Raw genomic sequence first — 25,165 nt, 5'->3', positions numbered from 1 at the left:
CCAACCTCACACTCCTGGCGAAACACTACCAATAGCTCAGTACGTATCCTTGAGACTTTACACACCTGTACACACATATATAGTTATATGTGTATATATATATTCTGTAAAATCACACACGTGATTTTACAGAATATGAATTTACATAAATCTATCTCATGCTTTATGATGGGTTGCAGAGGACTGTTTTCTGCATTAATTGACCAGTGCCCAACTGATGGACATTAAAGGGTTTTTCCCTCATTACAGTAAGTCAAGGAACTTGTGCGTAAATACACTGACACACTAGCTCCAGGACACGTGTAGAACAGACCAGGACTGCTGGATCTACCTCTTATTTTTACAAAGGAGAAAAGGCTGAGTCCCAGAGAACCGGGATGAGGAGCTGGCCCACAGACCCCCCAGCAAATGAGGAATGAAAGGGCTGGGGACCCCATTTCCTACAGTCTGGTCTCTAGTACTCTAGGGGGCACCTGCTCTGCTTAAGTAAATAAAACATCCCAATACACAGTATTCCTTTCACACACTGTCTCCGTTTACACTGTAGAATCTGAGGTTATAAAGAGGTACTCTGGGTATCACAAAAGTCATGTAAAATCTCCCTGCTTCTGTGTGGAAAGAAGGTCAGGCAGATAAGTCTTGCACCAGACCCCCCCCCCCACCCCAAGAAGCAGCCTACAGGAGTCAGCCTCTGGCTCCTGTCCTCAGTCCAGGCAACTCAAATGCATAGAAGCCAAAATCATGCCAGCTGCTCCACTGTGGGTAGAGGTGGGACAAAGACAGGCTCCAAGGACTCTGGCCTGAGGTCAGAGAAAGAGACTTAATGACCACACAATACAGCAACGGATGCAAACTCTAAGAGGGCAGTGGGAGGTCTCCATGCTCCAATCTCAGGAAAACAATGAGAATAGAAAAAGTTGGCCCCCATACCTAGTTCTCCCCAACAAACTTACTCACCTGCCTATAATCCAGGCCAGACATCCACTCCCAAACCCATTTCAAAAAATTTCCACTGAGCATATGCGTCCTCTGGTGCTGACTGTACAGGCTCACACGTGCACATACACACATAATATATCAAGCTCAGTCTTGATGCCTGGCGTTTGGCATATATGAGTTTGAATCCTGACTCAGCTTCTCATTAGCTATATGACCTTAGGCCAGTTATCTGACCATCCAGGCTCCCAACTCCTCATCTTTAAAAAAACAAAAAAAAAAGTACTTAAAATTCGTACCTACCCTAGAGGGTTTTTTGAAAAGTAAATAAGTTACTACATGTAGATGCTCAGAAAAGCTGTTAGCCCATAATATATATTTTGAAAATATTTAGGATACTTGCTTAGTGCTAGTGCCTGAAATAAAGACAAGGTCCCTGGTCTTAAGGAGCTAGTAAATTTAACAGAATGTCATAAAAACAGTAAAAGCAGGTGTGGCTGCCAGTCAGAGGGAGTGGTAGGTATAGTAAATGTGCCATTCTAGAGGGCACATGAGGGATATCCGAGAATTGGAGGAGGCCCCTCACCTCAAGAAGCTCTTTGAAGGGCTGAGACACACACACTCAGAACAATCCTGAACAAGGTCACACCCTCAACGTTGGGTTCCAAGGCTTTAGCAAACACATACTTATTTTAGAAATTGTAGAAAGGTACAAAATCTTGTTAGAGGAACGGGTCCCCAAAGGCTCTCACGCAAGTAAGCCTCAGGGACACAGACGTGATGGAGACACTGAAGGCGTGTGGTACAAACGAGCAAGCCCTGTCCTGTGCCTTGCCCCGCCCACCCCTCCCCAGCGTTTCTCAGCAGGTACAGATGCTTCACCAGCAACCAGCCAGCCCTTTGGACTTCTGTCCTCCCTCCGGTTCTCAGATTCTGTGCTTCCTGGTTCCTCCATCAACCTGGCGGCCGCCCCCGGGCTCTTTCTCTCACCCTCTATATATAGGTAGCCATCCCACACCCTTCACCCCTCGTGGCCCCAGAGGTATCTCATCTCTAAAATTGGAGGGTTGTCATGAGGATTAAATGAAACAAACTGTGTGAAAGTGCTGGCACAGCTTAGTTCCCTTCCCTTCTCTGCGGACGTTGCCACCCCTGGGCAGCGGGGCTCAACACCCTGGCATCACCTTTGAATCCTCTCTGGTCTCCGCCCACTACACCCCACCAGGGCCATGCCCTGTGCTCTACCATCCACCCATCACCACCCTCCTCCCCCGTTCTGCATAAACTGCTAATGATGTGCATTACCGATACATTTCTGCTCACACCCCTCAAAAACTTTCAGTTACTCCCCAATGCCTATTACTGAAGAAAGACTCAGTGTTTCAGGTGTGCCTGCAAGGCCTTCTGAATCTAGCCCCAACCCACCTTCCAACTTCAGTCTCCATCATGTCCCTTTTCTCCAGTTTAATTCAATCACTTGCTGGGCAGTGCATCATGAAATAGACTGTATCCAAATGAGGGGATAACACAAAGCTTGACAGGTTCTAATTGCACAGTTTCAGAGCCTTTAATAGCTTAATGTGTACCATGTCTCTTTCACATTCTTCCAAGTTTATTTGGACTTCTAGTAGTCTTTATTCATGGAGTTCAAAACACAGTCTAGAACAACCTATACCACACTGTTTCTCCAACAAGTCTGTGGAACGTGCCAGTTAGATGGGCCCGGAGAGTGATTGACATGGCCTATGGCCGTGACCATATTAGGCACATTTGTTATTCATCACTTTCATTGTGTGCAATCTCAGTGAAGCTGTAAAATCCCAAACTGAGCCAAACAGCCTTTCTCAGCACATGGATGGGAAACAAACGGTTGACAGCAGTACCCCAGCAGGGCTGACAAAGATTTACTTCTCCTTGACTGCCAGGACTTCCATTCAAATCCCTGCATGCTTAAGTTAACAAGGGTTGGCTTCTGAGGCTTGAAACCAAAGAACCTTCACTGTTGTATATAGTTCTTTGGGTCCCTGGGCAAAGTCACCCAAATCTCTCCCAGGCAATGGAGCACCCAGAGGCTTCTCCCAGGGGTATAATACCTGTCCCATCTGGAGTAGACCTCACAAAGGTAGGCAGCATTTTTACTGAAGCAGTGGGGTGGGTGGTAGCTCCAAGCCCTTTCTCCATCTCCTTGCGGAACCGCTTAGCAATCTCCAGGAGGGTCTCATCGGAAAGACGCATGTGGTAGAGATACTGGTCAACCTGAAAGAGAGGAAAATGAGAGTAGCAACCTATATGTTAAATGAATTACGGTACGCATCTACATCATGGAACATCACTCAGCTCCTCAAAAGGATAAAATCTGTTATGTACGGAAGGTTATTATTAAAGACCATTTAACCAGACTCTATGACAGGACTTGTCTTTTAAAAAATAAATAAACTACAAATTAAAATTAAATTTTATTTCTGGAGAATGTTAAAGACCAGGGGAAAGGCCAATTAGGGAAAAGAAGAGTTCTTTTCAGAAAGGTTGAGTTTAAATGCCTGTGACAACATCCCTGGAGCTGGGGTTCATTACTGGCCCTCATCTCTTGTCCTCCCCCACACTCGTAAGGCCAGTCATGCCAACCCTATTACCCCTCACCACAGGCCAAGCGGCCATAGCTTCTTGCCTGGACTAATAAAATCCCTGGTTCTACAATACTTTTCCCTCTTCCATCCATTTTCCATCCCCAGACAGACTACTATTCCCCTGCTTAAAGCCTTTCAGTGACTTCCCATTGGCGCCAAACCCTAAATCCTTCCAAGGCCCTACCTATATAGCCAGGCCTCTCCCACTCCCCATCTTACTGTGTGCCTCTGCACTCCTTGTGCAGATCAGCCTTGGTTCAGTCCCCCAACTCACCCAACTTGCCCTTCCCTGCCTAGAAGACTGTTCACGCAGGCCCCATAGATTCTCACCCTGCTCCTCATCTGCGGATCCCTTACCAATCCTTCAGGCCTCTCTGCACGGAGGCCTTCTCTACTGTCCCTAATAAAACAATCAGGCTTCACTGTTTTTTCTGCAAACTCAGACTTTTCCCTTCACAACACCATCCCCAATTTGGAAATACATATTTATTAGGGTCCAAATCATAAGCACCAAGGGCAAGAAGAACCATGACTATTTGTTCACGCTTGCATCCCTGGAGCCTAGCACACTGCCTGACACATTAACAGAGGCTCGATACACATGGTAAGGCAACCTCCCCCATCCTCAGAGGCAGAGGCAGCTCTCCCTAGTCATTTCATTTATCTTGCTTCCAACCTAAATTTACAAGAACTTTTCCCAGATTTAACACCAGGAGAAGGAAAAACAACAGGAGTCCCCCTCAGACAGTCTGCTTCTTGAAAGCTCTCATCTGCCCCGCCTATGGATATTCCCAGTTTTCTCCTAAAAGGAAAAGGTCTGATAGAAATCCATCCAAGGAGGCGCACAAGTTTCCACAACATCCCCGTTCTCGGCAGCAGTGTCCAGGACAGGTAAGGCTGCTGGCCACAAAGGGTAGGAGTAGAATCAGGACCCTTGGACCAGGTCACAGCTGTGCCCTCAAGGTATGAGGGTGGTGGTCCTGGCACTCCCAGCCTCATCAGCAGACTGGGGGACCAGAAGGGACCCTGGTCTTCCCAGCTTCAAAACTCCAGGATTCCCAAGGGCAAAGCTTGGCTGATGACCACTACCACTGCTTGTCATGCAGGGTTTTAAATTTGCAGAAATGAGGATTTCCCCAAATTCCCTTGCTGCCAGCTTTTTTAAAAGAGCTACAGCAGACACCTAACTCCATTGGTCTAAACCAGGACGACTCCAACCATCAATTCTGTTTCCTGGTTTCAGGCTCCTGGCACCTCGATTGCCTTGAGCCCACTGTCTGCCTCAGCCTCCTAGGGCTGTGGGGCACCAGCCCCCACACCAAGCTGGGTCACTGATCTGGGCTTCCTACAATCCTGGGGAGCCAGGGTGCTCCTGAGGAGGCTGGCCTCCCCCCTAATGATATTTGAGGCTCCCAGGAGGAAAAAGCATACAGCCTCAGACAAGTTCTCTCCCTGTTGGTGCAGTGGGAGACAAATTGCTGGAGACTCTGAGCCCAAGGCAACTTAAATCACCCCAGAGGCCTCCTGTTCCAAACCCAATGATGCCTGGGCTGGCCCAGGAACACTACATTATGGCTTACGCATCTCAGTGCTAGCATACAAAGTCCCAGCCACCAGACCAGAGGCTAATGCCAAGCCACGTCCAGGTACAGCCTGAGATGCCCTCAGAGGCAATAGTAATAACAGCAAACCCTTCAGCAAAACCTGTTTTCAAGGTTTTGTACCCATTAACTCATTTCATCCTCATAACAGCCCTGTGAGGTAGGTAGTGTTATCTCCTCCATTCCGCCAAAAGGGAAAGGCAACATGCCCAAAATCACACAGGTGCAAAAAGCTAAGCCAGGACTGGACAGGGCAGCCCAGCTCATCTGTGCTCTTGTCTGCTCTGCTTGATGAACGCCCCTCTCTGCTTTACAGCAGGGTCTATACAGGCCAAATGGCACTACAGCACATTCAGGCTGGCCATGTCCACTAAAAGGCCATCTTCTATTCCAGTCATCCTACTACACAGATATGAAGGGCAAACGGTGGAGGGCATGGCCCATGGGGCTGCCCTGGCAGATCAGAAGGCAGCAGACATATCTCTGGACATTATCATGAGTTTGACACATGACTAAGTTGGAGCTTCCACATTACTACTTTCCCAAAGAGAAGAGAGGTCCAGAGGCCTCACTGCCACCCACCCCCACCTCCATGGATGGCTCCGGATGTTGCAAAGGAAGCAAGAGAGTTCCTGTGTGGGAAAGCAAAGCCTGTACTGCCTCGTTAAGAGGCTGCACTGTCACTTCTTGGAGTGTGAGGTCACGAGCACAAAAGAGCAAATGTGGAATGGCCATAATTCTACAGCAGCCATGCTTAATTTAACTCTGATGTTTAAACTGCTACAAGCCTTGTTGGAAATCCAGTCTTAACTCTCAAAGAACCTAACAAGTTAAAACAGTCAGACTTTACTCAAATCATGTTGCCCTTTACCCAAGAGATTATAATCATATTTCAGTGTTCAGTGACAGATGACAACGATGATGACGATGATCGTTACAGTAGCTAAACATTTACCAAGCATTTCTTACCTGCCAGAAACCATCCTATGGGTTTACTGACTTGACTTCCTTTGTTCTTTTGTCATACTTCTACAACCCTGTTTTACAGGTCACTTGGTGAGAGTCAGAACTAGGATTCAAACCGACGTGTCTGGCTCTAAAGCCAGGCCCTGAGGACCACCACCGTCACCTTTCCTGTGGACCCTCTTAGTGCGGGAGAGCGCTCTCTGCCCTGTAGTTTCTTGGATAACCTCAGTGCTTTGATTTCCTCTCCATCAGATGAGACTAAGAGAAAGGATATGGGACAGCTATGAAAAATGCACCTCTAGCACCTTGGCCCAAACTTCTTCTCTTTGGGCCGTGATGATGGGCATGACGATGTATCCTCCCTGAGTTTCTTAGGGCCACTCAGGAAAGGATGATTAATCACCTGATGTTACAGCTTCCTAAACACACCACTGAGGCCCACCTAGCCTTGGTCAGAACCGCTGTGTTGAGTGAAGGGTAGCCAAGGGAAGCCGAAGTTAGAAACAAGAAGCAGTCTCCATACAAAGACCTTTTTCCTGGATTGGGAAGGAAGAAAATGAACTTGGCATAATCCTTCCAACTTTCACTCACAGTGCAGCCGGAAGGAGGGAGCACAAGGAACGAGCAAAGTCATGGGAGAATGTCGTTAATGTTACCAAATGTAAACAGCATAGTAAGACTATGGCTAAAAAATACTAACTCTTAGAAGGGATCTTGGGGTAATGTGAGTTCAAAATCCCACTGAACATAGCATTTGAGTTTATCTAGTTTGTCCCTTTCACCCCGATAGTCATCAGGCCTAGGTTTGAATGCTTCCAAGCACGACAGGCTCACCACTTCTCAAAGTTGGTTAGCTTCTACTGTTGGTCAGCTCTAGTTATTAGAAAGCTTTTCCTCAATCTGACATAAATCTACTTTCTGATAATTTCCATCTATTCTCTATTCTGCCACTTGGGATAATAGTTCCCAAACTTGGCTACACATTAGAATGACACACTAAGAATTCCAAAGATCTATTCCAGACTAATCAAACTGACACCTTTAGGTCTGTCTGGGTGCTCAAACATCTCCCCCTCTCCTTTGGCTGGTATCCACCATGTCAATAATGTAATAATGATGGGCTATGTTCTGGTCAACACTGCTCAAGGTCATTTTTACCACTTTCGGCCTGGGATCTTTGAAAGTCATTACTTAAGACATTAGGCTAAAGTGTGAAATAATCCTGTGTTGATCCTGGGTGCTGGGAGTTGGAGAGACAAACCTTGTACTTGTTGAAAACAAATTTCAGTTGTTGGAAACTATCAAAGTAGAAACATTCAAGCCAACCCTTATTTAGTAGCTGGTTGTGGTGAAGTACAGGCTGTGGCATCAGAAAAGTCAGTGTTCAAATCCTGGCTCTAGCATTTGTATAGGTGTCTGAGTCCCAGTTTCCTCCCTCTAAAATGGGAGGACTAGCGCTCACAACAGAGTCGCTGGCATAAATGAGGTGACATATGTAAAGCTCTCCATCTATCTAACCTTTTTTGCTACCCATTTTCCTCTTCTTCTCCCAGACTCATCTCTGACAAGTGGCACCCTCAGAGGATCAAGGACATTTCTTAACCCTATTTAGTCATATTGGGGTTAGCAAAACAGGGGCTGGTTCCCCAAATTGCTCCCTCTCTTTCTGCGGTGGGTGTGTGGCCTATCACACTGGGCTGCTCCTCTTTAAATCTCTATCAGGAATAAAGAAGGAAAGGAGGGGGCATTCCAGGCTGGGGAAACAGAGGCAGGCCAGAAGCAAAGCCTGGCTGAGGTATGGGAAAGCCACTTGCCTACCCAGAAACAAGGGACTAAAGAGAGATAGTACTTTTAGATACATCTATTTAGCAATCTCGAGATTAGAACTTCCTCATTGAGCAATTCTGGTCAATTTCTTTCTTCCCATAACGTACCAGTCCACGCCTGCCTCCTCTACAGAACTGTGGGTACAGGCAGGAGAAGTTCTAAAGAGAAACTGGAAACAAGCAGGACCCTTTAGGGCCTTCCCAGGTACAAAAGCCTTTCCGAGTCCTGGTTCATGTTTGTGGGAAAAAGGCTTCAGCCTCCTAGACTTTCGCAGAGTTCTAAAGGTCAGATTCAAACAGTTACTAACTAGGGAAGGGAGGGAACGCAGAAACAATGGAGGAGCAGTCAAGAAACAATAGTGAAGCGATAAAGCAGAGCCCTGGTTCCTCCTCAAGGGATACACATAACAATTATCCCTGAGTTCTTCTGCAAGAACTAAGGCCCCCATCCAGATAGAGGATGGGAACTTAAGGCTCAGCACAAGATTCCTGGAGCACCGCCCAGTTACCACCAACCAATCAGAAGAAAGTCACATACCTTGCAGCCCTCACCCCAAAATTTGCCTATAAAAACTTTTCCCTGAAAACAATCAAGGGAGTTCTAGTCTTTTAAGCACAAGCCACCCGTTCTCCCTGCATGGCCCTTGCAACAAACCTTTCTCTGTTCCAAACTCCAACATTTCAGTGTATTTGGCCCCACCGTTTGTCGGGCACATGAACTTATGTTCAACAACAAAATTAACCCCATACTATTTATGAAATAAGATAACACTCCAAATGGAAAGCCCATCTTAAGTGCCCACAGTTTCCTCCAGACTAGCACTAAAGAGGGGAAACTGTGTCATAGCAATGATGCAAGGAATGGAGGAAGCAGAAGATCACCCTTGTAGAGGCTCCACCTCAAAGAGTGCAGTGGCTCAGGTGTGGCAGACACAGCCCCAGCCTCGTATGAGGAAGCCCAGAAAGGAAACCCTGGAGGTGAGAGCTAGAAAGGAACCTCAGAGAAACTGAGGTCGAGGTAACAGCCTTGACTAAGGTCACAGAGTTGACACTAGAATCGGGATCACCCAGATCCCTTACTCTATTGTCAGAAACAATAAATGATAAATCCTACCCCCAATCATCCCCAAGGGCCTATATCATCTTGCAGGCCAATTTCAGTTGAATGGCTAGTGACCTTCCCTGGATTGTGAGGACACCCTATCTGGTCCCAGTGGGAAAATGGTCCTGATCAAACTACTTACATCCAGAAAAGAACAATATTCCAACGTTGAGACTTTGTTATATAAACTGCTATAAATCCTACCTTGAATACCTTAAGAGGTCTCAAAGGAAAGTATAGAAGAAACCTTAAATTTCAACATCTAAATCTGTAAGATTCCTATCATACAACCCCTGAATCGCTGACCCCAGATTCTCTCATTTTACAGCCTATGTTGAAAACCAATTACATGCAAAGCACTGTAGTATACAGGAGCATAATTTAAAAAGAAATCAGTTGTGGAGATGGATAGTGGTGATAGTTGTATGTGAATGTACTTAATGCCACTGAATTGTACACTTTAAATATATATACAGTTGACCCTTGAACTACACAGGGGTTGGAGTGCCAACCCTCACACAGTGGAAAATCCACAGTCGGCACTCCTTATACATAGTTACACATCCAACCAACCGCAAATCATGCAGTATGGTAGTACCATAGAATATATTTATTGAAAACAATCCACATATAAGTGGATCCATACAGCTCAAACCCATATTGTTCAAGGGTCAACTTACACACACACACACACACACACACACACACACAAATGTTTTTAAAATTTTTTTAAGAAATCAGGATTCCTGTTCTCTAGGACTTTACGAGATAGCACAGGGCTCAACTCATTATAGACTCAATAAATGTCTCTGAAATGAATGGAGGGATGGGTCTTAGGAGATAAGAAAGGCAAGAACAATGCAAAGCAGCCCATGGGAAGTGTCACATGTATGAGCAAGTGGCCTGTGAGACTGGCATTCAGGGGAGAGTTCTTCCGGGCTAAGAACATACATATCCAACATAAATGTCACTGGATGTATGTTGACGTGGAGACAGTAGGGAGATCATGCGAAAAGGCTCAGAAGGTGTGGGCAAGCCCAAGATCCTAGAAGGAGGTTATGAACTTTAGAACCAGAAAGCCACTCACCTCACTACATTGCATTAGCTCCCTTTTGCAATGCCTCTATATTAGTATGATTTAATCCTATCACCTTTAAGCATGGGAAGGAAGAATCATAAAGATCACCCCACTGTGTAAAGTTGCTGTGTTGTTCACTGATCAGTCAATTCTCTGTAGGGTTTAGTGTCAGGAGAAAGTCTGGCTGCCCAGAGTCACTGTGCTTCCTGCTACAGGCCAATGAAATTAAAACAACTGACTCAAGGAGAGCTGTCCTGGGCTTCCCTGGTGGCGCAGTGGTTGGGAATCCACCTGCCTAAGGCAGGGGTTGCAGGTTCGAGCCCTGGTCTGGGAAGATCCCACATGCTTCGGAGCAACTAAGTCCGTGCACCAGAACTGCTGAGCCTGCGCTCTAGAGTCAGAGAGCCATAACTGCTGGGCCCATGTGCCACAACTACTGAAGCCCACACACCGCAAAGAAGAGTGGCTCCCACTTGCCGCAACTAAAGGAAAGCCTGCGCACAGCAATGAAGACCCAAAGCAGTCAAAAATAAATAAATAAATTTATTTTAAAAAAGGAGAGCTGTCCTTTTTGCCTTGACTATCAGGAAGCTCAGGGCTCTGTACTCGACTTTAATGAACTAAGTTTTTTGCTAATCATTTCTGCCTGTTCCATGACTCTTATTCTAGAAGTCCTTTCAGTGAAAGCTGAACCATATCACCCATATCACCTAATTCTTTTAATAAGTAGGCAGAAAATAAATAATACATAATCGAGCAAATGCTCATCAGTCATCCCTACAGAACCCACCCTCCTGATAGAAGGGTGAATTCAAGTGACCAAACTAGATAAGACAGCAACTCCATAAGCATAGTCAGAGCCAAGGACACAGGAACATCCAGAGGCACTATTGCACTGCTGGACTTCTTTCTCCAGTCTTTGGGTATTTCTTTTTTTTTCTTTCGCAGTACACAGGCCTCTCACTGCTGTGGCCTCTCCCGTTGCGGAGCACAGGCTCCGGACGCGCAGGCTCAGCGGCCATGGCTCACGGGTGCAGCCGCTCCGTGGCATGTGGGATCTTCCCGGACCGGGGCACGAACCCGTGTCCCCTGCATCGGCAGGCGGACTCTCAACCACTGCGCCACCAAGGAAGCCCGTCTTTGGGTATTTCTGATTTAGTACCTAGAACCTTCTCTCCAGGAGGTGCTGAATGAGCTCCAGCTAATTCCTACATTTTAGCTGATTCTGGACCTCAAGCAGACCAACTGACTGAATTTTAGCTTTCCTAGCACTCGTGTTTTTGTCCTAAAGATACAATCAGGTGTATATATATATATTATATATATAATATATATGTATATTATATATATATGTGTGTGTGTATATGTGTATATATACATATATATATATATATATATATATATATATATAGTAGACCAGACTCCAAGGATCCAGCCTAGCCTCCTAGAAAGAAATTTAGGAAGAACCACACCCTCTTGAAGTGAAGGGCTTTGACTAGTCTCATCTGCTTTAATTCAACTATAGTCAAAACAGGGTTAGAGAGGCAGGGGCAGGGTACTATACAGCAATGAGAAGGCAGTACTTACCATCACATGCAACTACATATATAGATGAATCTCACAATATAAAGTTGGGTAAAAAAAGCCAGATACAAAAAGGAACAGATCATATGAGTCCATTTATAGTAAGTACAGAAACAGATCTCTGCCGGTAGAAGTCAGGATAGTGATTATATTTAGTGGGGGGTATACCTGCTATTGTTGGTAATAATTTGTTACTGGATCTGGGTGGTAGTTACCTGGTGTGTTCAGTTCTCTACATAAATTATACTTCAATTTAAAAACATAGGAAGGAAAAAGGACAAGGCACTGATTAGGCCCTAGTCTACCTACTCACATGGTCTGGCCAAAGAGGTCAAATCAGAGGGGAAAGCCACAACCTAAATGCAGCGATACATAGCCTTCCAGTGACTCTATGTGCTGACCCATGCTTGCAACTTAGTTTCAAAAGAATTTCATATCTTCCATTATTCCTTTGCCAGTGTTTTACTGCAAATCTTTGACAAGGAAACCAAGGTTTGAGGAAGCTTCCCCAAACCGCAGGCCAAAGTCCCTGACAGGACCCATAACATCCAGTGGCCAGATGAGTGCCCTAACCTGGGGCATAGGTGTGCCCACACAGGGAAAGCTAGGTAACTGCTGTCAGTGGCCTCATTAATAATAATGTCTTCACAGACTCCTCCTGGGAGGACCAAGATTGTGCAAAGAGCAGCAAGTTTATCCTGTAATGTTGCCAAGCCAAGGCCAGATGTTTCCGATAAGATTTAAAAAAAAAAAAAAGGATGAGTTGGGGAGGAAAAGACACAGCAGATCCTAGATTCTTTAAGGCTCCTGTTCTCTGAAACGCAGCTAACGAAGTGACAGATCTGCCTCGACACTTTTTTCAGATGGGACAAGGCGGACCCCCACTAGGGCGGCGCGCCACCTCAGGGAGATTCCAGCTGACGCACTGCGTACTCACAGGGCTGGAGCAGCGCAGGGTGAGTGTGAAGCTCACTGCGGAGGCTTACAGGCCACTCCCCCAGGATCCTGTTGCACCGTCACAGGGTTTCCTGTTCTTCCAGTTCTTGGGCTGCATCGAGTTACAGCCAGACAGACCTCAGGCAGTAGCGCACCTGTCTGGGGTCCAGGAGACAGGCATTTGGGACGCCTGTCCCGGGACCCTCCTATCCTCAGACTATGGGGCAGCAGTGCAAAGGAATAATATGTCCCCATTCGCCCGCACATAATGATTGAGCACTAAATTGGGTGTGCCAGCGCCAGGCGCTGAGGATATCGGGATAAAGAAGACCCTTCTGCCTGCAAGTGTCCAGTCTATTGGTGGGAGGCAAATAGGTCCACAAGTTATTATAAACTGAAGGAGTAAGGACAGAGAGTAAGCAGTTTCTTTCACTATAATAAAAGACAGATTTACAATCACTTAAATCACATACATCAGTACAATTCTGAGGAGTTTTTTGTCTTGAAAAGGTTAAACGTATGTGTTGACCCCACGCCTAGAATGTTCTCCTACTCTGGCCTAACAAACTCCCACTTGTCCTTCAGGGCCCAGTACAAACGGCCTCTCCCCAAATACCTCCCCCGAGTTCCCAGCTGGTTATACTAACACACTTTTGACACTTGTGTCTCTTGCTCTCACTGGTCCCAGAGGACTAAAAGGCACTGACTACACGTTCCCAACTTCATATTTGTGATGCCAGAGCTCTCTCAGTACTGAGATACAGTAGATGCTCAAGACATATTTGTTATGGTGACGTCAAGGGGTGACAGAAACGCTGAGGAGAGGAGTGAGAGAGTAACTTGGGTAAAGGGGAAGAGCTGGCTACTGCAGACTGCCCAGGTGCTCAGAGCCTGGCCTTTTACTTCAGGCCTGGGCCCACACTGCAGGTGATCCTGGCAGCAGCAGAGTTTCCTCTCCATCTACCTAGCTGCCCTGGCCAGTACCCCAGATCCCCTAGGGGTCAACCTCTGCCTCCCCTGGCCAGCCCCATGTCGGGGACCAGAGTCGGCCCCTGAGCCCATATGCCCAGAGGGGCATCTGAACTCCCCACTCTTGTCTGCTGCCAACTGTCCACCTGCTGGACCAAACCACTTTGGGTCTGTCTCTTTGTACCATGTCCAGCCCCAGACCTTCCCAGTCTGCTCTACCCACCCCAGACACACCCACCATAAGCAGGGCAACCATATATCCCAGGTTGCCCAGGACAATGTTTACACTGTGGTAGCAGCATAACTGTTAACAGTGTCTCCTTTTACTCTCAAAAGTGGCCTGGTTTGGACAATAAATTATAGGGTCACCTTAGGTACAGGCCACAAATCAAATCCTGCTCATGGTTCTCAGGGAGCCCACACCTGAATGATGAGAAGAGCCCATTCTATGCCAATGGTGCTGAAAGGAATCTGGGTTTCCTTTCAGGAAATGGTGGAGAAACTGGGTTCTTGGCTGGTCCCTTAGTACATGGCACCTGGTTTCCTCAACTGCAAAATAAAGGGCTTGGACGAGATGATCTCAAAGGTCCCTTCCCAGCTGACCCCGGACTGATAACCCCATGAAACTGAAAGACAACTGGCTATCTCCAGTTGTCCCAGGCAGCCCCACACTGGGGCTAAGTGCCTGGGCTCTGGAATCATACTGCCTGGGTTTGAATTCTGGCTTGCCCTTGAGCAAGGTACTGTCCCTTTCTGTGCCTTGGTGTCTTCTTCTGAATAAAAGGTAATAATAATGTCTACCCTGGAGGGCTGCCTGAGGATGACCTGAGTTGTAGTAGAGTTCACAGACAGAGCCCGGCACTTCGTGAGTGGTGTACATGTTTGTTAATTTAAGACCTTTGGGAATTGAGGGGAAAAGAGGACTGGTGGGACATGGCTGGAAGGCTTCATTAGAAGGGGTTGAGACAGGAAAATATGGGAGGAAGCAGGAGGAACTTTTGTCCCTCAAATGGGAAAAAGGAAAAGTGACAGCTTCAAATGCCCTTACTCAGCCCAAATCAAAGCTGTCCAATGGCTTATCTGGTTTCATTCCTTTATCAGACAATATGGTGTTGCCAGAAGGAAGAGGTTGGGAACAAGGCCTTCCAAGAACATAGACCATCTCCAGGCCTCCAGGACAGGGATGCTGAGCTGAAGGTGAGAAGAGGCAGGAAGGCTGGGTGAGGAGGATGGGCACCGAGGGTTCCCAGGTCTGACTCACTCTCCAGGGAAGGACTATTAAGGAATTGCTTAGAGATCCACAGACAAAAGTGCAAAAAGCATGGCACTTCAAGGAAAAGGAGATTGTCTAGCTCCTGCTCCCATGGAAACAAGGCCAAGACTCCCAACCAAGTTTGGACAAGACAAAGGCTGTACAGGGATGGGGGGAGTAGAGTGTGGGTTCCACACTGAGGGTCCTCTCCGGCTTTGTCAAGAACCCCAAGCACCTCAGTGTCAGAAGGGGCCACACTAGACAGCCCAGAGTCTACACATGAGGGGCAAAGAGCTCTCTGCTGAGAACCAAGATGGCCAGGGACTCTCCATTCAATGTGCCAGAAAATGTGAGAATGACTGTTCCCTTCATTGAAACTCCAGGGGCCAGTGGGACTGAAACCTACCATGACCCGGTCCTGTGACTCAACAGCACAGGGACCTCAAGTGGTTCCCCCAGTGGGAAGCCAGAGTCTGGGGCAGATGTGAGGAAGTGTGGGCAAGCATCTCATTGGCCAATTTCAGCGTAAGTGGCCTCAGCAACTGCCATTGGAGCCTCTGTGATTCTGCCCTCCAGGGGAGGTACCGACAGGGAGCGGACTAGACTTCTACAGGGAAAAGGGGTTGAACAAATGCTGTGACTATTCAGTGCAGCTTTGTCTCTCATGACTTCCCAAGGAGGACGCTTCAAGCTGAGGTGTACCAAAATGCCCCAGGCAACCCAGAGACTCCCCCCTCCACCCAATGGGAATGCTGTATCCCCAGAAGACCAGAAGGAAAGCAAGTTAGAGGAAGAGCTCAAAAATGGGTCTCCTATGCCCAGAAAAGAGAAGGTTTTAGAAGTTGTATGCAGCAGTGAGGAAGCTTCCTTATTTCTCAGCTTTAGGAACTTTCCATCCTTCTGTCTGCCCTGTCCTCTGCTCTAATCCAACGTAAGACAGAGAATATAAGTGGGCCACCATATGCCCTAAAAGTCCTTAGGAAAAAAGAAGCGGGGCCTCTTTTGCTTCTGCCCAGATGGATAGCGCAGTCAGGTATCTGAGAGTGTGTCTATCTCTATGTACTAATATTTGACACATAAAGTGTTGACTATGTAGCAGGCACAGCTCTAAGAACTCCACATATATTCACTCTCTCTTAAATCCTTACAAAGACCCTATTAAGGTGTTATCCACTCTGCATTTTACAAATGGAAGAAACTGAGGCCTAGAGAGGTTAAATAACTGGCCCAGGTTCACACAGCTGGTTTGTGGTGAGCCAGGATTCCACCCCAGTGAGCCTGGCTCTACTTCTCAGCACACAGCCTCTCCCAGTGACTGCTGGACTGTCCCTCAGTGGGTACCAACGGCCCCTTCCCTCTGCTTCCTGAGATAGGAGTTCCACCAACTCACATGCCTGCCTTGTTCAGAAGCCCGGAAAATGCCTGGCTTTCAGAGAAACCCCAGTAACAGCCAGGGTGAGGTTCTCCTGGAGTCAGCTGAGCAAACTTCTCTCCCACTGGCTTCCTGGAGTGCTTACCTTGCCCACATTTTTCTGGCTGAAAACAGAAAAAGTTACTCAGGTAACCCACACTTCAGCCAGGGGTCATGGACATCTGCTAACTACTGTGGTCTGCAGACCTCACCTTAAATTCATCTTTTGTAAAAGGCCACTCCCCACCATGACTATCCCATGACATGGCACACTGAGAGCTAAGAACTATGGTCCTAGTTGCAGCTACTACTAAGTAGCTGTATGACCATTAGCAATGCACTATAATACTGGAATGGGGGATAGACCATGTTCTTCTGATGCAGTTTCTCAACCTATAGATATCTGGGGTTAGAAAAGTCTTTTTTTTTTTTTTTGGCAGGGGGGCTGTCCTGGGCATTGTAGGATGTTTAGCATTATCCCTTGCCTCTGCTTACTAGATGCAATGACACGTCTTCATCCACCTGCCTGTGATGACCAAAAATGTCTTCAGACACCACCAAAGTCCACCTGGGGGATGAAATCACTAATAGTTGAAAACCACCGCTCTAAAGGAGTAGTTAAAAACAAACAACAACAAAAAACCACAGGCTTCGCCCCTGTAAATTGGGGTAGGGTAAAAACTCTTGCTCTTTATGATAGGCTGGGTAGCCCCTCACAAGATTACCCAGCCCAAAATGTCAATAGCACCGAGGTTGAGAGACCTGCTTTAGAGGTAAGCAGGAACAGCTACCTGTGATCTATGGTGTGAGATGTTAAGTCGCAGCCAGAGAACTCCGCGATTTGATTTGCCACACCTCCACCCCCACTACTTTTGAAAGTCAAAGACAGACGGCACACAGTGTTGGAAAACAAACCAAACTTGCTGACTTCAAAACTCAACAGTGATAATGAGGAACCAGTTATCAAGAGCCACCTTTTAAACCGGAAGTATCTGAAAAAAGGAAGCCAGTTTTCTGGGGTTCCTGAGCTCTTTTAGTACATCAGATCTCCTTACTACGGCTGCCAGATTTTGAGAAAACTGTTGTGGTTTGTGTTGTTTTGAGTCTCCCTGGAAAAGGGTCCCTAGCTGCCCTCAAACTCCTCAGGGTGCTAGAAAAGTTCAACTTTGAAAAGTGATGTTAAAAAAAAAAAATGTCGGCTTTGTCTGAGGAGCCTCAGAGAGAATTTTAATTCATTCAGGGGTAAAGAAAAAAGAGCTTCTTGGCCGCTCTCTGAAATAGAAATTTGACAATACAAAACAAATGGATGATTAGTAAAAGCTACAAAATATTCCTGCTACCATCAATTGTCTTCGGAGCAGGAAAGGGACTTGGTACTAAGATACTAAGTTGAACAAATGAGGCAAATTGTACCTGTCAATGTCAGTTAACTCAGCCAAAAATAATCTTACTAAGGTTTTAATCAGTACTTTACTCCCATACTTTCATCCCCTATCTGAAGATTAATGGCACATAGTAGGTGCTCAAAAAATATCAGTTGAGATTCCCTTGAGGTCCCTAATTCCGCATCCCATGAGAATGACTGCCATGACCCTTTAGTGGATGTAAAGTATCTATTTCTAGAGCCTCATCTCACCAGACAGCTGAAAGGTGTCTTAGTCTCAATTTCCCACATAGTAACTATACCCACAGTAGGTTCTCAAAAAACATTAAACTCTTATCTCTTGGGGGTTCTGTTGAATCTTTCTGCTTCCAAGATATTCTCCCCTCTCATTAACTCCAGAGTTGAAAGCTACCCCTCACTAATGTAGTAAAGAGCCCAAGTGAACTATCTATATTCCAAGATTGTATGTCACCAGTCTGTGTGTGTTAAAATAATCGGTTAATGGCTAAAGGAAGGCATGTATACTTCATTTCACTTCCACGGTTAATCCTGATTCTCATGCTTAAGAGACAAAAATCCTGTATCTTGTATACTATTTAAAGCTCAATTAATTAAAAGAATCCTCTAACTCTCCAGACAGGACAAAAACCCTTGATTGCTGGAGGACAGTAAACATCCTTTTTCTCTCTCCCCCTCTCTCTCCCCACCTCCCTTTCCCCTCAGGATCAGTCTCACACCAAGCCTCAGGCCTTGGTGAGGGAACAGCTCACTGTCTTTCCCTCCAAGGGTCCCCCCACCCTTGGATACCCACCCCTTCAACCCAGTACCAGCACCCCCCCCCCCCCAGCTGCCTCTCACCCTCTTCCACTTCCTGCAGCCCTTGCTCCGCTTCTTCTCCCAGGAAGGTCCACTCCTTCATTCTTGGACTCACTGAACACCTTACCAGTGGCCATAAACTGGCTATAAAGGTGAACAGCTAGGATTCTCCCTGCCCTGTAACTACCAACTCCAGTGTATGATGGAATGGTGACCAGGTGTGACATTTAGAGGAATGGTGATTCAAGTCTTCGGGAATGCAGATAGAGAAGATGAGGCTGAGGTGGGGGGTGGGGTCAGGGAGCAATCAGTATGCAGTCTTTTTTTTTTTTGAAATATATTTGATTTACAATGTTGCCTTAGTTTCTGGTATACAGTAAAGTGATTCAGTTATACACACACACACATATATATATATACATATTCTTTTTCATATTCTTTTCCATTATGGTTTATTACAGGATGTTGAATATAGTCCCCTGTGCTATATAGTAGGACCTTATTGTTTATCTTTTTTTTTTTTTTTGCGGTATGCGGGCCTCTCACTGTTGTGGCCTCTCCCGTTGCGGAGCACAGGCTGGGACGTGCAGGCTCAGCGGCCATGGCTCACGGGCCCAGCCGCTCCGCGGCATGTGGGATCTTCCCGGACCGGGGCACGAACCCGTGTCCCCTGCATCGGCAGGCGGACTCTCAACCACTGCACCACCAGGGAAGCCCCTGTTTATCTATTTTATATATAGTAGTTTGTATCTGCTAATCCCAAACTCCTAATGTATTCTTCCCCCACCCCCTTTCCCCTTTGGTAACCATTAGTTTGTTTTCTATGTCTGTGAGTCTGTTTCTGTTTCATAAATAAGTTCATTTGTGTCATATTAGATTCCACATATAAGTTATAGTACACAGTCTTCTGAAATGATCCAGTCTGGCTCCAGAAAGAGACTGGAAACAAACCCTAGGAGGCCTCTGAAGTAACCCAGAGACCAGCTGACCAAGGTAAAGCAATCAGAAAGGAAAGTCAGTGAAATGGGTCCAGGGCTCCCAGTCAGAATAATCAGAGGGTACTGGTGCCACTAATCTGACCAAGAGAAGAGCTACCTGCATTTCTGGACATGCTGGGTGAGGGTGCTGCCAGCATCCAAGAGTGAACACAGACACGGGCCAGGATGGGGTCTTCTGATGGTCCCAGAGGCAGGGGGTGTGGTCAAGAGCATGGGCCTCTGGAGCCCAAATGCATGGCTTCAATTTCCAGCCTTTACAAAAAAGCTAGTGACCTTGAACAAGTCACTCTGTGCCTCAGCTCCTTACCAGTAAAACAGGGATGCTGATAACAGTATCTACTTCATGGTTGTTATGAATGTTAATAAGCTAACATATGTAAAGAGCTTAAAACCACCTGGTACACAGTAAATGCTATATGTGTTTGCTCTTGAGTTTCAAAGTGTCAATCAGCACAAAACACTAGGCTTGTCTATCAGGGGACAAGTGATCCTGATGGGGCTAGTTTTGGGCAGGTGAACCTAAACTTTCCCTGCCTCAGACTACAACCCAGATTATGTAAAATAATAGGGATTTCAGAAGAGTTCAAATCAAGGCCTTTTCAAAAGACTGTAAAACTAAAGCTTCAACCTTCTCTCCTAATTCTTCCTTCTAGTAGCAACTTTAGGGCTTCCCTGGTGGCGCAGTGGTTGAGAGTCCGCCTGCCGATGCAGGGGACGCGGGTTCGTGCCCCGGTCCGGGAAGATCCCACGTGCCACGGAGCGGCTGGGCCCGTGAGCCATGGCCGCTGAGCCTGCGCGTCCAGAGCCTGTGCTCCGCAACGGGAGAGGCCACAACAGTGAGAGGCCCGCGTACCGCAAAAAAAAAAAGAAAAAAAAAAAAAAAAAAGTATATAGTAGCAACTTTAAAAGATCCTTCCATAATATTCTCTCTGATTCTCTATTTCCTAACTGCTGCTGGAAACAGGCAGCTTTGCTCACCTAAACTGGGAGGCCAAGTCCCAGCTTCCACACCTGCTGAGTTAAGGCCTGACTCAGTTCTGCCCCCACTGGTAATTTGGAGGAAATACACCCAAGTGTCCCTGAGACACTTGACAGGCTGCAAATGTAGAGAAGACTACAAGAAAGACCTTTTCACATTGCTGTGCTTAATCATCACAACTCCCTAAAGTGAAGGAGGTTGCTGTTGTCATCCCTGTTTTACAAAAAGAAATTGGCGGTCCAAAGAAGCAAAGTGACTTGCTCAGAGTCCTGTGGTTAATAAACCACAAAACAGAGATTAGAACTCATTTCTACATACCCTGGTTAATTCTCTTTCCAGTTTGGGACTAAAGCTATGACCCCTCCCCATTCCAGGCCAGGAAGGTTCCAGTCCTAGCCTCCATCCTCTGGTTTCGGGGAGGGTAAATTTGTGGTCCTAGGTTCCTTCCTCTGGACAGGGGGTGAGTAAATTTAAATGTCCTGGGGTAATATTCAACCAACTGAGAAGACCTCTCCTGAATTAATGGTCCTCCAGCTTTGTATTCTAGGACTTGCCAAGAGATGACTGTCACAAGGGTTAACTCACTTCTTGGGCAAAGAAGTCCAACGAAAGTTGCCAAGGTCCTGCCGGATCACAGACACGTTCTTAAATAAACTGAATTAAAGTGCAGAGCAGAGCCTTATCCCAGGATTGAGTTAGAAAGTAACAGCCACTTACAAGCAGACTAAAACTCAACTAAACCAGCGGCCCTCTGCTCCCTACTCCAGTCTGAGGCTAAGTAATGTCATGGTATTTTGGGGTTCATCTGCCACGGCTTTGAAAACACTGTGATGGCAACCCACCTTCCTCTCCTGTGCTCTCAGGATCTCCAGAATGGGAGTATGAGCAGGTCGCCCCACATAAAGATAACGTCAAAACATTTGCCCAAAAATGTGTTCCCATTGAGATACAGAAATTTCAAGTATGTAATTGAGCAACGCTCTGTCATTGACTCACAGATCTGGACACCCTCCACCCCCGCCCCAGCCCACCCTCTCGTCTCAAGTCCTAGCTGAGGCCCAGGACCAGGAGCCAATCCCGAAATCCCGAGCGTTTCAGAAACTCAATTCTCCCCAGAGAGCGCCTGGGGCCCACCCTAGCCCCACCCACTCTCCATACCCAGAGGCACAGAGAGCGAGGCTCCCCGGCGGGGCCAGAGGCTTTGTCTTACGTAAAAGACCTGGCCCGAGCAAGAGCTCATACTTAGGCGGGGTGCTGCTGAGACAGAAGCGGGCAGACAGGTCAGGGCTCACGACAGGGAAAAGCTCGTTTTCAGAAGGACAAAAATCTCCAGGAAGACGGCAAAGAGGGGAAAAGGGGGTGTTGGTCCTCTCGGAGAAACTTTTAGGTACACCAGAAGTAACATCCAAAGTCCACCCCCCATTTGGGGGCGGGCCCGAAGATGGGGTACTCAAGGCAGGGCGGCACCGAGGCAGGCGCTGGGAATGGGCGTGGGGGGGGGGCGTACGCCCCTCGCGGAGCCACAGTTCCGGGCGCCTCAGTTCCGGGGAAGGGGTGCGGCGGGCGGAGTTTCTCCGACCCTTTCACAGCTTCTTCCCGCGTGGTCTTCTCCCCAAGCCCACCTCCGCAAGGCCGTGAGGAACGCTAGGGGGAATCGTAGGTCCCCAAAATGTGGTCCTTTAGCGCGGGTGGAACCCAGGCAACCCCGCGCGGCAGCGGAGCCTTCCCCCAACTCACTCCCCCCCGCCACGATTCTCCCCACGTGCTCTGGCCGGAACTCAGGCAGCGAAAGGGGGGCTCCTCCCACGTGGGCCCAGCAGTCAAAGACTACGTGCCGGGTGGCCCGCCCCTCCAAAAAAAAAAAAGCGCGAGCGCGCGCAGGGCCGCAGAGAGGGAGAGCCGCGCGGTGCGCGAGCCCCGGAGCCTCGCACGCGCGCACACGTCTGCCCGTGCTTAGCGGACGTGGCTCCTCCAGCCCAGGACTTTCCCCGCCGCGCTGATATTTTCCGCGTCCGCGGCCCGGAATGGGAAGGAAGCGGGTCCCCGCAGGGTCTAAGAGGAGAGTCCCAGCCGGCCGGGACCCCGGAGAGAGGGCCGGGGACAAAGCAATGTTGTCAGGCGAGCCAGCCGCCCCCGCCCGTTCTTACTTACCTTCTGCACTTGGTCATGGTTGAGCTCCGTAAAGAAGTAGGCGAGCAGATGCGAGGCGATCATCCTGCTGCGGCCCGACAGCGCCGAGATGGGAAACCGAGGCTGGAGCGCTTGCGGGGGAGGAGGGCGGCGCGGTCTGACCGCTTTGTCCGGGCTTGGAGGCCCGGTTGGGAGCGATGAGTCCGGGAGGTACACAAAGAAGGCACACGATGGCGCGCCCAGCTGGAGAGTTTCGGGACTCTAAAAACAGGTTTTGATAGTCACAACTGCTGAAGGACCAAGAATCACTCCCAGCGACGTGCTGGGATGCCCCCACTGTCAAGGTACTAACTTCAGCCACAGAATCACTAAGGCTCAACTTGAGAAGAATAGCAGCTTGGCTCCACTAGGGCGACAGGACCTCTCCGGCTCACACGCGCGCTGCTCTCGCCAGCGGATCTTCTCGGCTCGGTGACACGCTGGTGCTAGCGGCGGTCCGGGACTCCTGCGCTGGAGTTTCGTGCAACAATGTGGCTTATTGAGGGGTTGCCGGCTCGCGGGCCGCCGGGTCAGTGACGCACGCACGCCCATTGGCTGCACGGGGAGGGTGTGTGTGCCCACGGGCCGCCCGCCGCCGCGGTGCAGCCAGTCAGAGCGGACGGCCCGCGGGCGCGGCCGCTCAGACACCCGAGCCGGCAAGCTGGAGGGGCGCACCCGGGGCTGGGGGAGGGGCCAGGCAGCATGGATGAGACGTGTGGTCCGTGGCAACAGGCTGGGGCGGAAAGGCGCATGAGCCACCGCCGCGTCAGGCCCAGCTATGGGGGGGGGGGGGGGGGGGCATAATCACAGACCCGGAGTGTGGGGGTGACTGGAAAGTCGGGTCACCTGACTTGCACACGCCCTGGGCGGGGAGAGAAACACTGTCTGGCATCTCGGGGTCATGTGAGGGGCCCCCGCTACTGGGTCACATTTCTGAAGCATCTTAGTTCTCACCTATTGTGGCTCCGCGCAATGCTGATGCAAAGTGAGCCGCCGCAACTGCTGCTTACTTTATGCCAGGCATCACAAAACTGAATGGACGTGAGTTTTACTAACCTTGTTTTACAGATGAGGAAACGGAGCCCTTAAAAGAGACTTGCCCAAGGTCACACAGTTAACGAGTGGCAGGTAAGGGAAGAAACCCACGTCCGTCTTTGAGGCCCTATTCTTTTCCCTATTATCCCATCCTGCCACTGTAAGAGCCGGGAAGTAAAAAGCAGGAAAAGAACTTTGTCTGCAGCTGTGGGACTGATGCGTGGGTGCAACTGGGTGGGTGATAAGTGCATAACCAAATGATCCTGGTCGTGTGTGGGGTGGGGTGGCTTATGGATGCTGAGAGGAGTAGGAGCCACAGCCACAGCTAATGCCCGGCATCAAACGTTTTCTTTTTTTCCTTTTTTTTTTTTTTCTAATTTTATTGAAGTATAGTTGATTTACAATGCTGTGTTCATTTCTGCTGTACAGCAAAGTGATGCAGTTATATATTCTTTTTCATATTCTTTTCCATTATGGTTCATCACAGGGTATTGAATCTAGTTCCCTGTGCTATACAGTAGGACCTTGTTGTTTATGCATCCTATATATAATAGTTTGCATCTGCTAACCCCAGACTCCCAATCCTTCCCCCTTCCCCCCGACCTGCCACCACAAGTCTGTTCTCTGTATCTGAGTCTGTTTCTGTTCCATAGATATGTTCATTTGTATCATATTTTAGCTTACATACATAAGTGATATCATGTATTTGTCTTTCTCTTTCTGACTTACTTCACTTAGCACAAGAATCTCTAGGTCTACCCATGTTGCTGCAAATGGCATTATTTCATTCATTTTTATGGCTGAGTAGTATTCCATTGTATATACATACCATATCTTCTTTATCCATTCATCTATAGATGGACATTTAGGTTTTTTCCATGTCTTGGCTATTGTAAATAGTGCTGCAATGAACATCGGGGTGCATGTATATTTTCAAATTATAGTTTTGTCTGGGTATATGTCCAGGAGTGGAATTGCTGGATCATACGCTGGCACCAGACTTTTATACATGGTGGAAGCCAGCAAGAGTGAGTGCAGCCTATGGGAGACTGGTGACTGTGGAGAATAGCAAGCCTGGGGTTGGAAAGGTCGCAGGGGAGGGAAGGTGAAGGTTTGCAGTGTTCTCCTGAGGAGTTTCTCCTTCTCTCATAAACAGTGGGGTGCTATCTGCAATGTATAATAATAATAATAAAACACAATATTAAATGTTCATTGTTGGAAAATGAGAATATACAAACAGAAAAAAACATAAACATCCATGATCTAGCCTCTCAGCAAAACTTCTTGAAAGCTATGTACCCTTGCCAACTACACATTCTCACCCCTCCCTCCCTTACTCCAATCAGGCTTGGGTCCAAAACTGCCTTGGTCATAGTCACCATAATGACCTACAAAGTGCCAAATCCTCTGTTCCTATCTCTTTTCTTTTTTAATTTAACTTAATTTTTTATTTGATGTATAGTTGATTTACAATGTCATGTTAGTTTCAGGTGTAT

General features: G+C 47.7%; 1 protein-coding gene across 1 annotated transcript in view; it reads right to left on the bottom strand.

Annotated features, from left to right (window-relative positions):
* Window positions 1-23,158, bottom strand: part of HK2 (hexokinase 2) — a 61,779-nt gene extending 38,621 nt beyond the window's left edge. Inside the window, exons 1-2 of the mRNA XM_032652283.1 lie at window positions 22,617-23,158; window positions 3,030-3,192 (exon numbers count right to left, since the gene is read on the bottom strand). Of these exons, the coding sequence (XP_032508174.1) occupies window positions 3,030-3,192; window positions 22,617-22,679 (226 nt within the window). The 5' untranslated portion in view covers window positions 22,680-23,158. The remainder of the gene's footprint in view (window positions 1-3,029; window positions 3,193-22,616) is intronic.
* Window positions 23,159-25,165: the final 2,007 nt, after the last annotated feature.

The sequence above is a fragment of the Phocoena sinus genome, chromosome 13, assembly GCF_008692025.1.
Source record: "Phocoena sinus isolate mPhoSin1 chromosome 13, mPhoSin1.pri, whole genome shotgun sequence".
NCBI lineage: Eukaryota > Metazoa > Chordata > Mammalia > Artiodactyla > Phocoenidae > Phocoena > Phocoena sinus.
This window is presented reverse-complemented; position numbering and strand designations above follow the sequence as displayed.